The sequence below is a fragment of the Ochlerotatus camptorhynchus genome, unplaced genomic scaffold (genome assembly GCF_037179485.1).
Source record: "Ochlerotatus camptorhynchus isolate MF236.1 unplaced genomic scaffold, CSIRO-AGI_Acam_v1.1 ptg000417l, whole genome shotgun sequence".
NCBI classification, from domain to species: Eukaryota; Metazoa; Arthropoda; class Insecta; order Diptera; family Culicidae; genus Ochlerotatus; species Ochlerotatus camptorhynchus.
In genome coordinates, this window is record NW_027040903.1 from 777,545 (window position 1) to 792,463 (window position 14,919).

At 36.3% G+C, this 14,919-nt stretch overlaps 1 protein-coding gene across 3 annotated transcripts; it reads left to right on the forward strand.

Moving 5' to 3' along the window:
- Window positions 1-3,534: 3,534 nt before the first annotated feature.
- Window positions 3,535-14,515, forward strand: LOC135711068 (L-dopachrome tautomerase yellow-f-like). Of its 3 annotated transcripts, none has more exons than XM_065233815.1 (6): window positions 3,535-3,600; window positions 12,063-12,214; window positions 12,270-12,511; window positions 12,572-13,261; window positions 13,323-13,397; window positions 13,470-14,515. In XM_065233815.1, the coding sequence occupies exons 2-6, from the start codon at window positions 12,091-12,093 to the stop codon at window positions 13,620-13,622; spliced, it is 1,284 nt and encodes a 427-aa protein (XP_065089887.1). In that variant the 5' UTR covers window positions 3,535-3,600; window positions 12,063-12,090; the 3' UTR covers window positions 13,623-14,515. The 3 variants fall into 3 exon arrangements, with proteins under 3 accessions (XP_065089887.1, XP_065089886.1, XP_065089888.1); XM_065233814.1 differs by having other exon boundaries at window positions 3,542-3,600; window positions 12,076-12,214; XM_065233816.1 differs by having other exon boundaries at window positions 3,560-3,585; window positions 12,076-12,214.
- Window positions 14,516-14,919: the final 404 nt, after the last annotated feature.

The following is a 14,919-nucleotide window of genomic DNA, read 5'->3' on the forward strand; positions in this document are numbered from 1 at the left end:
GAACGTCAAATTATAGAAACTAATTTATAACTTCTTCAATCTGCTTTAGTATTTTTTTTTTAAAGAACCCACCATTTTACTGGAATTGATTTATTTGCCTTTAAGTTCTACAATTTTTCTTAAGTTTTATAAAGTTTAGCTCACGGAGCTTTTCCGTACATCACTAATTTTCCCTGGAAGAAGTTTTCTATGCTTACCTTAATTCCTCTAAATTGATCAAATGTTCAAGCTTCAACAGTTTTCGGATCAATCATAGAATTCTCGGAATATCCCATAATCTAAGGAACTCATTGTAAGTCGCTGCAAATTTCTTTAAGTTAATGTGATTTTTCTGATGTTATCCGATCGTCCTCGAAGTACTAGAAACGTCACTGAAAATAATGAAACAATCTAAAAATATCTAAATTTCTTAGAAATTCTCTGGAATTTCTTGAAAATATCGGTGCATGCTAAAAGTTTTCGCTTTTTTTTTAATTAATGGAACTTTGTTGATGTTCTCTAATCAACTTAGCTAAATTTTCGATTTTTTTAGATCTTGAAATTTCCATGGTATTTTCTCTGAGCAAACCAAATTTTCCGAAAATTCCGGTTTCTGATTTTTTTAACAGCCCTTTTATTCTCTGATCTGTCTTGATGTTCTCAGAGCTTCCTTAAAACGATCAACTCTAATGAAGATCTCGGTTCTGCTTTAAAATAAATTGAATTCCCGTAAACACATTTAAACTTCCCTGGAATTCTCTGGAGTTCTGTGAAGTTCCTGAAATATTTCTGAAGTTTTCATAAATTTTTTGAAAGTCTGAATCTTTCGGAAAATATTATGGGTTCTCGATTTTATTTCAGCATCTCATCAGGGTGGCAAGTGAATTTCCATTTTGAAATTCCTGGTTTTTCCTGGTTTTCCTGGTCAATGATTTAAAAATTTCCTGGGTTTAAAAACCATGCATTTAAAAAATTTTAATAAAAAAAATAAGGTTAATCCTTGTACCATCATTCTTCGCGCAATGCGAAATTTCACAAACCAAGGTATAAGGTTCATCTTTATCTGATTGTTTTCTGTAAAGAAGCTAGTAAGGAGCCGCGCTACTTCGTCGTATCATGGCGCCTATTTCCGTTATATGTGCAAAAACATCTCTGCTTACAAGATTAATTACGATTGACACTGAAACATTTGCAATAACCCGTAAAATGAGCGATGTTAGAGGTGTATGACGAAGAAAAGCTTAGATACGACGGACTAGCGTGGAGCCCTATCTAATGTCTGAAATTTAGAGATCTATAAGCCCCTAAATCTTGAGATTTCTGTTTTTGAAACTGCGATTTTTTTAACTTTATTAATGAGATTTTTAGCTAACGGGCTAGTTTATCTCAAGGTGTGAAGTGTGATATGAATGAGGACTCTTTAAACACTCCTTGCTTCTAACAATTTTACGGATTTCCAGTTTGTTTAAATGTTCCGCAAATTGTCAAGGATTAAGGATCTTATTTAGCGGAATTTTGATTAAAACTTGACTTCAAAATCATATGATTAAAAGATTTCATAAACAACGCTGGTTTAATAACTCTTAATATTAAAAAGACTGACTGCTGAAGTTCATAGAAACTCCCTAAAGTTCGTAGAACTTCCCTGAAGCGTTAAGGTTTTTCCTTAACCTTTGGAATGGAAGGAACCCTTCCGTTGAAGTTTGTATTGCCTGAATTTCATGGGACTTCCCCGAAGCTCGAAGGACTTTTTTAAGATCTAAGGACTTCCCTGAAGTTTGAAGGACTTAACAGAATATATGAGAACCCTAAATTTAGAAGAGCTTCCCTGAAGTTCATAAGGCTTTAAATATCGGAGGGTTTTCCAAAAGTTTGTGGGTCTTTTCTTGATTTCTTGGAAATTCCCTGAAGTTTGGAGAGCCCCCATGAATTTCGTAGGACTACCTGTAGTTCATTCGACTTCTCGGAAGTTCTAGGAACTTTTTTGAGGGTGGAGAACTATGTTAAGTTCAAAGGACTTCCCAAGAGTATTGAAGACTTCTCTGAAGCTCGTAAAAAATCCATAAATGTCATAAGATTATCCTTGTTTTAAGAAATGCCTAAATGTCGTAGAAGTTACATTAAATCTGTAGAAAATTCTGTAAAATTCGTATATTCCCCAAAGATTAAAGGACTTCTCTGAAATTTATAGAACTTCTCTGAAGGTTCGGAGAGATTTCCTGACCACCGTAGGTCATCACAGTAGTTCACAGGATTTTCCTGAAACTTGTAAGACTTTCCCGTATTTTGTAGAACTTGCATGAAGTTCGAAGGCCTTATCTAAAGTTTTTAGGTATAGAACTTTTTTATTGAACATGTTGAACAGGTACTTCAAAGTAGTTACGCGTCGGCACTGCTTAAGTATGCTATCAATTAAGCACAAATCATACATGCAATTGATTCGAGAACAAAATTAAATTAAAAATAAATACAAAATATATTTACGAAATTCTCAGGGTAAATTTTGTTCATCAATGTTTAGTTGTGTGAAAGATTGAGCTTGAACAAAATGGTTAGTTTTTACCTGATTATAAAAAGAAACTTTGACATACATAAAATTTAAAACTTATTTAAATTATACAAACAAGATTATTTTCCTGGTGGACTTATGAAATTCTTGGTTTTTTCTCCCGGTTTTTCCTGGTGAAAATAAATTCCCGACTTTTTCCCGGTTTTCCTGGTTTTCCTGGTTCACTTGCAACCCTGCCTCATGGAACTATCCTGAATTTGTTTAAACGCACGCTTATAGATTTTTAAACCAATTCAATAGTCTGGGCTAAAGTTTCTGGGTCTTCCCCTTAAGATTTCTGGAATTCCCCAAAGATCTCTAGATCTAGTTTTTCTGAGATCAATAGAACATCATTAAAGTTTCCACAATTTCGTTAGTACGAATCGTCAAGACATTAATAACAACATTTTATATCCTTATGTTGACCGTTTGTTTGATTGAACAAAGAGATTTAAATAAATAATAGTGGTTTATTACATTTTGAAAACGCAAAATCTGAGTTTTTTAATGAGCACCTATATGAACTGATATAATTTCAAAAATTGTATTACAAGATCATTTTTCTTGTATGGTTGCTACCCTAACATTCGGTAAAGCTCATAGAATTCACTTTTAAATTGAATATTTTACAAAGAAATACAACTCCTCATTTTTTTTTTATAAGCTCGAACTTTAAGTCTACTGTAAAAATCATTGAGTAGTCACATGCGACAATTGACAGTCCAAGTTGACTTGACTTTACCACCTCTATTGATGCATTTCTTGTGAAATAATAGAATAAAAGTTTCTCTACAAAATCAAGCGATCGAAAATTGAGTCAGAGCGGTATTAAGATTAGCAAGCGTTGCTAACAACAATAAACAACATCATGTCGTTGAGGTTCCCTGCGAATGCTAATCTTTCTTGTAGAGGAAAAAAATATTGCTACTCCCCATGTATACAACCTCACCAGATGCATCGAGAGTCCTTATAATCATCGACTGCAGATGCAAACACTATTAGTTTACCGGTAACCGTTGAACGAGCTTTGCTCAGTGTGTTTGATCGAGCAATCGATTGTGTTATTATAGCCAGTGAGTATGCTTGAAGAAAAACGTGATGGGTGTTTCTACAGAGTGTAGTATCATCAGTGATAACTATAGTGTTATTGTACAGTGAATTAAAAGAAATCCTGCTTTATCAAGCAACTTCTAGTAACACATTTCTGAAATATCAAACTTTTCCTGACAACGTTTCTTCTTTTTATGTTGTAACAATTCAACAGAGCAATAATTTCCAAAGGACATTGCCGAAAAATTATATATCTTTAAACAACCAATAGAAAATAACCATAAGATGTGCCTAACAACCTATTCGGGATATCAATCCTATGTGCTTATGTGACCTAGTTGCACTGTTTCTGACATCGTTCATGTATGGTAGCTGTATATTAGGAGTATCAAACAGTAGATTTGCTTTTTAAGCGAATTGCTTTTTAAGCGAATTGCTTTTCCAATGTCAGAAAAACGAAGTGAGAAATTATTACTGCTCATCTTGGACTGGATCAATGAAAAACCTCTTTGTGTCAATTCAAATGTAATGATTACTCTTTGTGTCGCTTCAGTGAAATCAGATTTTCTCCATCGACTGCCAAGTTCCACAACCTGAGTGAAAAGTGGTTAACAATGTTTGTACAAAACTGTACATGCCAACTACGATCCCATGGATTCGAAATCCCACAGAGTAGAATTGTGACAACATTGAAAAAAAAACCAACTCTATCCAGGTACACCGGTTGTGGTGTAAGGCGTAAAAAGTGTTAAGAAAGTTTTTTTTTTCCACCAAGATAATAACATGCATCAGATGAGTAGGTGATTGGGTTGTATAAACTAAACGTTCGGTTTATTTACCTTCGTTTTTGCAAAACAAAGATTACGAACACTAGGTTGATCTAATTTCCGTCCTACTTAGCACAACCCGCGTTTTACCTCTCTTTTTGATCGGGTTTGAACAAAAAATGGAACATTTCTGTCAAAAATGACTTCTAAATTTATTTACCTTTCCATACTACCGTTGGATTTGATAAAAAGTCACAAATTGTTGAGATATTGTTCAAAATCTAATACAGTCAACTCTCCTTTACTAAATATTGAAAGAACCTTCGAGTTAGGGAGGATATCGACCTACGGAGGTAAATTTTGGAAAGTTGTATGGTAGTGATCGAAGTAGCTTGGTTTTCCATCGAGTTAGTTTGAATATCGAGTTCGGGAGAGTTGACTGTATATATTTGGAATTTTGTTTTACGCATTCTGGCATGAGCATACTGCCTTATATCACATATAAGTCCTATATGAAAAAGTTGTTTTCAAGAAAATAGCAGCCACAATTTTGAAGTACATTCCCCATGTAAACACTAAATTCAGGTCACCGAGGTCGCTAAAAGTTTAGGGTAAACAGGTACGGCCCCCTTAAGGAAAAGTAGCTATATTTTTACCGTTTTCACTTTAATTAACGGGATAATCACGTATATATGTTGCTTTGGGTATTAGAAATAACCTGTAATCATTTATTTTTCATCAGTGGCAGTTAACATAGAAGTAAAGTTTTTTTCGGCAAAACTAAAATTCTGGGTTCATCCATTAGGTGGAGCAATATGCTCTCACAACAAAGATACTTTATACTCTATTCTAAACGGATAGTACACCACTCACCAAAGGTGTGACATGCCCCAGAGCATTAAATTTAGATGTATCATCATACAACACAAAGATGGAATAAACACTTTCTTAAATATGCTTACCAAAAGGTTGTAAAAAATTACACCGGAAGGGTGCTTTTTTGGATTTAATTTATTTTATTTATATGCGACAATTGACAGATAGCGGCGCCGGTGGTGTAGTGGTAAGCGTGATTACTTCCCACCCCGGCAGGCCTGGGTTCAATCCCTGTCGGCGCCACCGGGATGTTCTAAAGTGCTCTGATCACGCGGAGGTAAATCCGTCGGTTCCCGGTTCATGAGTTGATGGGTCGATAGGTAGGGTCCTGGTGTGGGAGCTGCCTCCCTGGCGTCAGTAGCATTGGTGCTCAGCACGGAAAACAAGGTCGACGGAAAACAAATCAAGGAAAAAAACAATCGACAGCTGTGAAACTTTTGCAGCAGAGTTGTCCTATCACCTACTTGGATTGCCCATCAGTATTGTATTTCCGGAGAACTTTGAGATTTGGGCGTAATTGCTTTTGTAAACAAACACGTCAATCGCTGATTTCTCGCGAACAAAAGCACTATCTCGCGAACAAACTATACCAAATGATAAAGGAATCATTCCTATCCAGCTTTCCATGCTCGGTAATGGCGGCCTGTTTGTATGAATAAATGTATCCTTCACTGTGCTTTTTGACACTATCTGAAGGTTCGGATTTTGACCCCTCCCTTTCCCTCTCCCAGGACAGAAGAAAATGGAACAACATACGCCCTCCAGTTAGTGTCAAAATGCACAGTGAAGGATACATTTCTTCATACAAACAGGCCGCCATTACCGAGCATGGAAAGCTGGATAGGTGTTTGTGTTGTTAGTTTTTTAGATTGAGCTTTGATTCGCGAGAAACTGACAAATTACGTGTTTGTTTACAAAAGCAATTACGCCCTAATCTCGAAGTTCTCCGGATTTATGTTAAGCCGGAATTCGTAGAAATTCAAATTGGGTGTGTTTTATACCATCCTACCCTACCCGGTTTTTTAACAACAGAAAAAGCCGGTAAATTATCAAATGACGGTTAAACACATAGGAAGTCAATGAAATCGTCAAATTTATATTTTATCCGACATTGTTACGATGTGCCCAGCCCACTGTAGTCGCCCTTTCGCATTCGATCTAAAAAAATTAACTTACAAACTTGCTGCAATGCTACTTTATGATGCAATTATTTTCTACAGTGATTTTACAATTTCCGAGTTAAATCCATTCTTTTCAAAATTGGTTTAAAATTTTTAGAAGTGAGACCAAATCAGAAACGATTCAGAAAATTCCTAATTGAGTTGATACTTCAAAGCAGATTCAAAACTGAGTCGAATGAGTCATCAACATTTTTTTCTAACTGAGTCTAAACATTTCTGTTATGTTATTCAATCCTTTTTAAAGTGGTCAAAGCTTTCCTGAAGTGATCCAACATATCCCGAACCCAAGTTTTAAAGAATTGGTTTCGCATTTTCTGGAGTGAGGCCATATTAGTTGATTTCATCTCTCTAATAAATGAATCCAAGGTTTCCTGCATTGATTCAACTTTTTCCGAACTGAATCCAAACTTGTTAGGACGGGTTTGACATTTTTTTAAGTGAGCCTCAGATTTTCGTTAACTGTTTTAGCATTTGCCAAGGACACAATCTTGTTTAGCTTAGTGTAGAGAGTTTTCCGAAGTGAACCGACTCTTTTTTAGTTTAAATTTTTCAAACGGAGTTCAACCTTTTCTGAAGTGGTTCAATACCTTCCTTAGGGAGTCCTTTTCTGTTGAGTGATTGAATTATATTTTGTGTAAGTCTGAACATTCCTGAAGTGATTTAACTATCTTATAACTATAGGAAAATCCACGAACCCCTCATTTTATCTGTCAAACCTTCATAGCGAATCAAAACAAACGCGTAGTACTAGAATTTTGACTAGAATGGGGTACGTTAATCGTTTGCTTGGGACCAATAGGCTAGTCAAGTAGTGAGCCAATTTAAAATCGTTAGTTTCGAATTGATTGTTGGTATTATGGCATGTTTTACTTGTAACTTACAAGAAGAGGTTACAAAGTATGCGTATGAAACATAAAACTTGTAAATTTTGCTTTCTATGAGTCACAATCAGCGATTTTCTTATCGTTGAATGAGTGAGTGAGTGAGTGTGTGACTCTCATGAATCGCTGATTGTGACTCTCATGAAGTGAAATAAACAGGTTTAATATGTCAAACACATTCTTTGCAACCTCTTCTTGTATCCTCCCAATTCAAAATATGATCATGGCATCTAATTATTTCATAATTAAAAAAAAAAAAACAAAACATTGTTTTAGCTGAAATGAGTATTTGCAACCTTGCTTGTATGTTATTGAATGGACCTTGCTGAATCCATATGTGAAGGTTAAACCGGGTTTGTAATTCGAAAAGTATATTTCTAGAAATTTGTGTTTCCTTTTCGGCTAAGTTGGATTTTGAGACCGTCCTTGAAAGTTGTACTTGGATTTTATAGAATGAACCTTGCTGAATTCAAGTTTAAATTAAAAAAAGTACTTATTTTTGTTTTTCTTGCTCAGCCAAGATGAATTTTGGCTCCTTCCTTTGAATATTAGGGGTTGGATTTTGTTGAATAGACCTTCCTGAATCCATACCTCTAGTTAGATTTTGTGAAGCACGCACAACTGTTGTGAAAACTGGGTTTAAATTCACAAAGTAGGTATTTTCATATCAATTTGGGGTTCCTGTTCTGCCATGTTATATTTGAATAAGGAGGAACCATCGAAAACAGAACGTTTTTTTTATTAGAACTATTACGTTTGTGTATTCCGCTTGATGATTTACCCGGAATTTATCAAAACCCAAAATTTAGTATTGCTATGATCCTATTCATCTACATTATTACCAATGTTCCTTGAAAAGATACGAAAACTTATGCGCGGAATGTCTTGTTGATAACCCGAGTGTTACACATAATAAAGTCAACATTTGTGGCTTCGGTTGCGCATTATTGTCAAAAACCTCGACTTCAAAGAAGTATAAGACTAAAGCGAAGGCTAAGAAGTAATGTAAACGCTTGAAATATGTGGTTTAGATGTAATGTAAAACGAATTTTGAATGTTTTATTTATTTTTTATTTAGTTTTTATCCCCCCCTCGACTGGTGCGAGCATCGAGTGACAAAAGAAAAACGTGTGATTTGTTCCGGCCTTTAAATGGGGTTAACTGAACAACGTATGTACAAGTTGGGAATAAATTTTAATTTTTTTTTAATTTTCTATGATTTTTAAACTTTTACCGCTCAGTTCCGTAGTTCAAAAAATGCCAATCAGTGGAGGCCTAGAATGTATAAACATTTGAATATTGTGAATGAAATAAATGAAACTCGTTCATTTTTTCGTCACTGACAAAGATTGACCGCATAACAAAAAGAGTAACTTCGTGAATTATGTACACACTTGGAAATTTTCGCCCGACTTCGGTAATTTTTACCGAAATCTGAACAGCTGATTTGTTCGGTAAAGTTTATGCAATTTAATTCAATTGCTTTTCAGTTACTTTGAAACTAAATCAACACTAAAATGACAAGATTTGATCGTAACAAGGTTGAACATGTTTTTAAATTATTTTTTTAATTCAATGGACTTTAAAATGAAGGTCAAAGTTTTACCGAACGTTCAGCTGTTCTGATTTCTTTAAAATTTACCGAAAACGAAAACAAAATCTTAGTATGTATCACATTATTGTTATCAAGGCTATTACTGTCCCATTCGTTAAAACAGCCAACTGAGAAAAACGCTGCTGAAGATTTGAATCTCCATTTGAATCTTATGGAAGCGACAACATAGTTTTGGTATTTTTTCGTGACTTGTCTGAACAAAGAAGGAAACTTTTCAACTACATTGTATAGTGATGGAACTTGACAATCGATTCCAATGAATAACTCATTTTCACAAAAAATACTAATGGGACTGTTATGCCGCAACGGGCACTTAAAGAAGTACATGCTTTTCAGTCCGCATCGTGCTCTCTTGTCGTGCGGATCTATTTGATTTTTGGCGAAGGAAGTGTTACTGCTACCTAAAGGTACAACAAATTTAAACAATACTTTTCAGTGCTCAACCTGTAACATTTCTACCTTGTCTGACTCTTATTCCCCTTCGATCCTTGTGTGGACCCTACCTGAGGTAATACTGCTTGGTCATCGACTTGGAACATTCCTCTTCGATCCTTCAGATGCTTAGTAGATTCTGAGTAATCTGCTTGAAAGTCGATTTAGAGAAACTTGGTTCTGCCGCCATGGCGCCTAAGCGCAAAAGAAAATGGCAATCGCTTGATCAGGGGTCTGATGAAATTCAATTGAGCAATCAATTTGATATACTTACGGATAATGAGAATGATCCATCATCCAGGCAAAATTCGATTAAAAATTTCCGGCTTAATGCCAAAAAGGAAAAGGTTCCTCCAATTGTTGTAGCCACTTCCAATTTCCACACCCAACCGGGGGATGTAAGATTCACTTACAATTATGTGGGATTCATCATCAGAGGATGTTAGTGGAGACCGCATGAACCGAGGATGCGATATACCTAGCTGCGGTCCAATGCAAGAATGAATCTCTGACTACTTCTATAGTTGAAGCAAGAGCTGTCTCAGTACCAATATGCGAGGTTAAATTCGATTCAATTATAATAGACGATGATCTTCAGCTCTTGATCCGTCTGAAAAATGCCCGCAGGAGAAAGAACAAGCAATCCTGCCATGAAGGTTATCAAGCGGGATTTGCAAAAACAATTTAAAACGCGATTCTCTGCCCTGAGGAACAAAACTTTTGAAAACAATGTTTTGAAATTAGACTCGAGTTCAAACCCTTTTGGAAACTTACAAAAATGTTGAAAAAAAACTCAAAAGCCTATTCCAGCGCTTAAATAAAGTGGTACCATTTTGAACACAAATTCGGAAAAAGCTCAGAAACTTACAAAGCAATTCGAAAGTTCCCATAATTTCAGTTTGGGTCTTACTAGTCCTATTGACAATCAAGTTGCTCGGAATTATCTGAATATTTTCTCTGGGGAAAATATTTTTGATGATTCCTGGGGGACTGCTTTGGACGAAGTCTATAATATCTAGATCTATAACTAAAAAAATCAAAATATGAAAGCTTCAGGCGATGATGGAATTTTTTATATCCTCATCAAAACACTCCCGGAGAGTACCTTGTCTTACTTGGTAAAATTATTTAGCAGATGTTTTCATTTGGTGGATAAACATGCAGCTGAAGCTTCTAGCTACCCTCCAATAAATTTGCTTTCTTCAATGAGTAAACTTTTTGAAAAAATAATTTTGAATAAAATGATGCTTATCATCAATACGAACTCAATTTTTTCAAATGAGCAGTTTGAAATTCGCCATGGGCATTCATCTACTCATCAACTCTTAAGAGTTACCAATTTAATTCGTACAAACAAATCTGAAGGCTGCTCAACTGGAGTTGCTCTTCTAAAAAAAGCATTCGACAGTGTTTGGTATGAAGGATCGCTTAATTGAAAAAGTTTAATTTTCTACTCTATATGTATTATGAAATTAGTTTAAAATTATTTAACTAACTGAACTCTGCAGGTAAATTATCAAAATTCCTAATCTGAACGACTACCTGTTAGAGCTAGAGTTCCTCAGGGTAGCATTCTTGGGCCTATATTATATAAAATTTTACTTCGGACGTCCATGATTTGTCTCAGCGTTGTCACAATTCTTTGTTCACTGATGACACAGGCATTTCCGCTAAAGGAAGAAGTCTTGGTGGTTAGGCCACGTGTAGCAATGTCTGAAAAGTATTACATGTAACGTTAATTTGTTTAAATCTTCCTTTGGCTAGTTCTCGATCAGTAGTTCAACTAAAAAAATGTATTAAATATTTGTGTAGGATTTTATAAGAATCCATCACCATTGGACAGGACATAATCAATGCACAAAAAAGGAAAATTTTCACTCTTATCAACAACACAAAAACATCAGAATCCCATAAATAAATTGTCAAGCGTTTAATCCAGTACCGAATACATGCTTTTGATTTCAACGCCCTCTCAACGATTTAAATTCAGTGTTAGTTTTGTGGTTGTTAATTCTTTATTTAGGTCCTAACTTTAAAGCATTCAGGGGCCATTATTTTCTAGTTTTTACATTTTTGGAATGTTAATGGGACTTATAAACAACTTATAAACTTATATACATACATTTCACATTCCTTTTGTTCAGCTCTTAAATATCTGATTTTAAAGATTTTATCCAAACAAAAGCTTATTAATAGGTTGAATGTATTGCGACACTGCTAGAAAATTGGATTCATCACTTATTTATGCTTTAAAGTATGGATCTTTCCTTTTTAAGAGTGAAAACACCTTGTTGAGGTAACGGCTCGGGAGTGGCAGGATGTGGCCTTGAAAGGACCCTACTTGTCAGTAGCAATTATCCAGCACTCGGTCAATTGGTCATTCACCAAACCACACTCACTTGAACAATACCGAACTACTTTTCAGGACACAATCACATGGAATTTTTATTGCTTCCACTCAACTTAAATAATTTACAATTTTTAAACAATTTCACTGGCTCAGGTACTGCCGATCGACTGAAATTTAATGACTCATGCGATTTAAATCTACTTGAAACAAACAGCTCACAGGTTCTATGTACTGGACTGACGACTAATCTAAATAAAATAAATATCCATAATAAATTAGTTAACCCAATCAGAAAATGGATTCTGCAATTACTACTTCTACCCGGTCCTGAACACACACACCTAAATGAAACAAAACCAAATATTTGCATTACCCTAACTCAGTACAAAATTCCAGACTGAAATCAGACAAATGAATCAACAACTATGGTTGATCACCATCATAACCATCGCACTGAGATGTACCAGAGGGGGAGAATTTGAACTAGTATTTAAATGGAAACAACTGGCACATGACAATATGTTACAACCTAATGGTAATTATCTTAAACTTTCCATACAATTACATAACCTTAATATTTATGTTTATAGTACCTAAAGATATCGTCTTCGATGGATACTCATCTCCAAACAATAGTGTCGATGAAACGTTCAATAGCTACAACAACATCCCCATGGGAGCAACACACCACAAAGGACGCGTTTTCATAACCGTTCCCCGGAGACGTCCCGGAGTACCCGCTACCTTAAATGTGGTTAACATCAATAAACAGAAAGGTGGCATGAGCCCACCCCTCACGGCCTATCCGGAGTATATTATAAATCAATTGCATGTACGATCCACCAAAAAAAAAAGGGCAAACCGAAGCATGAACATTTTTCCACTTTTCCAGAGTGATTACCATGCTGACCCCAAGCGCATCGTTTCCGTTTATCGTACCACAGTCGACAGATGCGATCGATTGTGGTTCGTCGATACGGGTATCCTTGAGTACCCGAACAACACCATGCAAGTGCAGCGTCCCCAGCTGTGGATTATCGGTCTTAACCACGACCGAAAGGTGCGTACCTTCGAGATACCGGAATCGATCGTTCAGCAGGGCGTTGGAATGGCTAGCCTGGTTGTCGACGTGGACGCCGAGGATTGTCGGAAATCGTTCGCCTACATTCCAGATCTTGTGCAAGGGGCCATCTACGTCTACAGCTTCGAGGCCAATCGGATGTGGTCCTTCCGCCATGGCTCATTTCAACATGATCCGGAAAGAACCGCCTTCAACGTTGCCGGTCAACGTTTCAACTGGGACGATGGAATATTCTCGATCACCGTTGGCAATCGCGATCCAGTGACTCGTTCGAAGCCGGTATACTATCATCCCATGGTTAGTACATCGGAATTTATCACTTTTGCGGAGGTGTTGCAGAATGAAGCCCTCGCAAATGCCGGTGGGTATGAGAATCTTTTCCACAGAATCGGCGATCGTGGTATTAATGCTCAATCCACTATGCATCACTACGATCCGGAATCGCAAGTGCTCTTCTATGCTGAGGTAAACCGTAACTTGATCGGTTGTTGGAATACACGGGTAAAAAACCGGCTACAAGTTGCCAAGAATAATTTGATAATCAATGCTTCCTCTTTAACAGACCAACTTCTCGGCAGAAAACCATGACATCATCCATCACGATAACGAGCGATTAATTTATCCCACCGATCTGAGTGTGAGTTGCATTTACCCCGTAATTATTTTTAATAACAACGTGTATTTCATTGCATTTGGTGGTTGATTGCAGACGGATGTGACTGGGGCTATCTGGGTGCTATCCAACAATCTCCCCACATGGATCTATTCCAGGCTGAACGAAAACCGGTACAATTTCTACCTGTGGCGCCAGACACCACGAAGAGCAATTGAAGGAACCAAGTGCGCAGCATCGTTTGATTGAGGAGATAAAGAGATCTGATACAATGTAGTTTTTCTGAATAGATAACTAATTTGATTTGAAATACAATTTAGGTACAAACAAAAAACATCATTGACGACGTTGAAGCCATACTGTTAAAAATAATTATTTGAGGACCATGCATAAATGACGTAGCATTTTAGGAGGTAGGGTTACAGTCTCGATATTTATAGCCTGGCGGATAGAATTTCGATCTATCAATCAAGAAGCGGAACCAATTCAAAATATTGGAGACCTATATTTGAAAAAGTACCACCAACTTTCCCTACCGCACTGATGGTCTTGGTTTGCGTAGCTATTTGACAGCTCAATTGGTTCCCAAAATTCAATCCGTCAGACTATAAAAATTGCAACTATAGGTGGGGTGGGTCTGCAAAAATTGTGAAATAATAGCGAATTTGTTTTTGATTCAATTCCAACCTGGATCGGGTATCAAGATTGGGTCTGTTTGTTGTCTGTTAAAGCGTCAGTGTGAACGTTTGTTTTTGTAACCTGGCTCGGGTTGAGGTTTGCACTGACAATAAGCACAGGTTCGCACGGGTTGGGACTGGTTCAAAGCTGGATGATAAACAAATTCGCTATATGAATGGATTACATCATGAAAAACTCGTTTAAATATTGGTGCTCCGAGACTGACACAGTAGCATGAGCATAATTGACCGCCAGCCGATATTGCCAAATTAACTGTAATTAGATCACCAACAAAAATGAAACCTGGAACTAGCTATCATCCTCAATGTATAAAAACTGGTGATCTCAAACATTATAATAGGCAATAAAAGGTCAATTAAGGTCATTGAAGAAACTCGCTTTGTTCGAAGACTCTGCACTTGTACGAAAGAAAGAAAACGACTAACTAATCAGCGTTGCCAGACATACTGGTTTATCGGTTAACTTGATACCGATATACAGATAAGGTTTCTCAGAATACCGATTTTTTAGTTACAATACCGATTAATACCGATTTTGTTTTTATTAATACTCAAAATGATTACTGCCTGCCCGCACTGAATTTTCAGAGGAAACTATTGTGAGAGACTTTTATCTTTTTGAAAATTACAATTTTTGAGCCTGCTCTAAAAAAATTCATCTTCAAAAATGTATTATGCTTTATGCTCTTTTCTTTGCCGTTTTTGGTAACCAAAAAGTCGAGAAACAGCTGATGGTTCCATCCCAGTAATTTCTGGAAATTGAGAAATACTTTTATTCAGTGTAAAAATAGGTCCATAAAAACGTTAATTTTTGAACTTCCTGAAATTTCTGAAATCTTTCCTTCGAA

Excerpts from the sequence above, each read along its gene's own strand:
- LOC135711068 (XM_065233815.1), top strand. The coding sequence starts at position 12,091 with ATGAATCAACAACTATGGTTGATCACCATCATAACCATCGCACTGAGA. Across the intron at positions 12,215-12,269 it reads CAATATGTTACAACCTAATG|TACCTAAAGATATCGTCTTC; the intron begins GTAATTATCTTA and ends TTATGTTTATAG. Across the intron at positions 13,398-13,469 it reads TTTATCCCACCGATCTGAGT|ACGGATGTGACTGGGGCTAT; the intron begins GTGAGTTGCATT and ends GGTTGATTGCAG.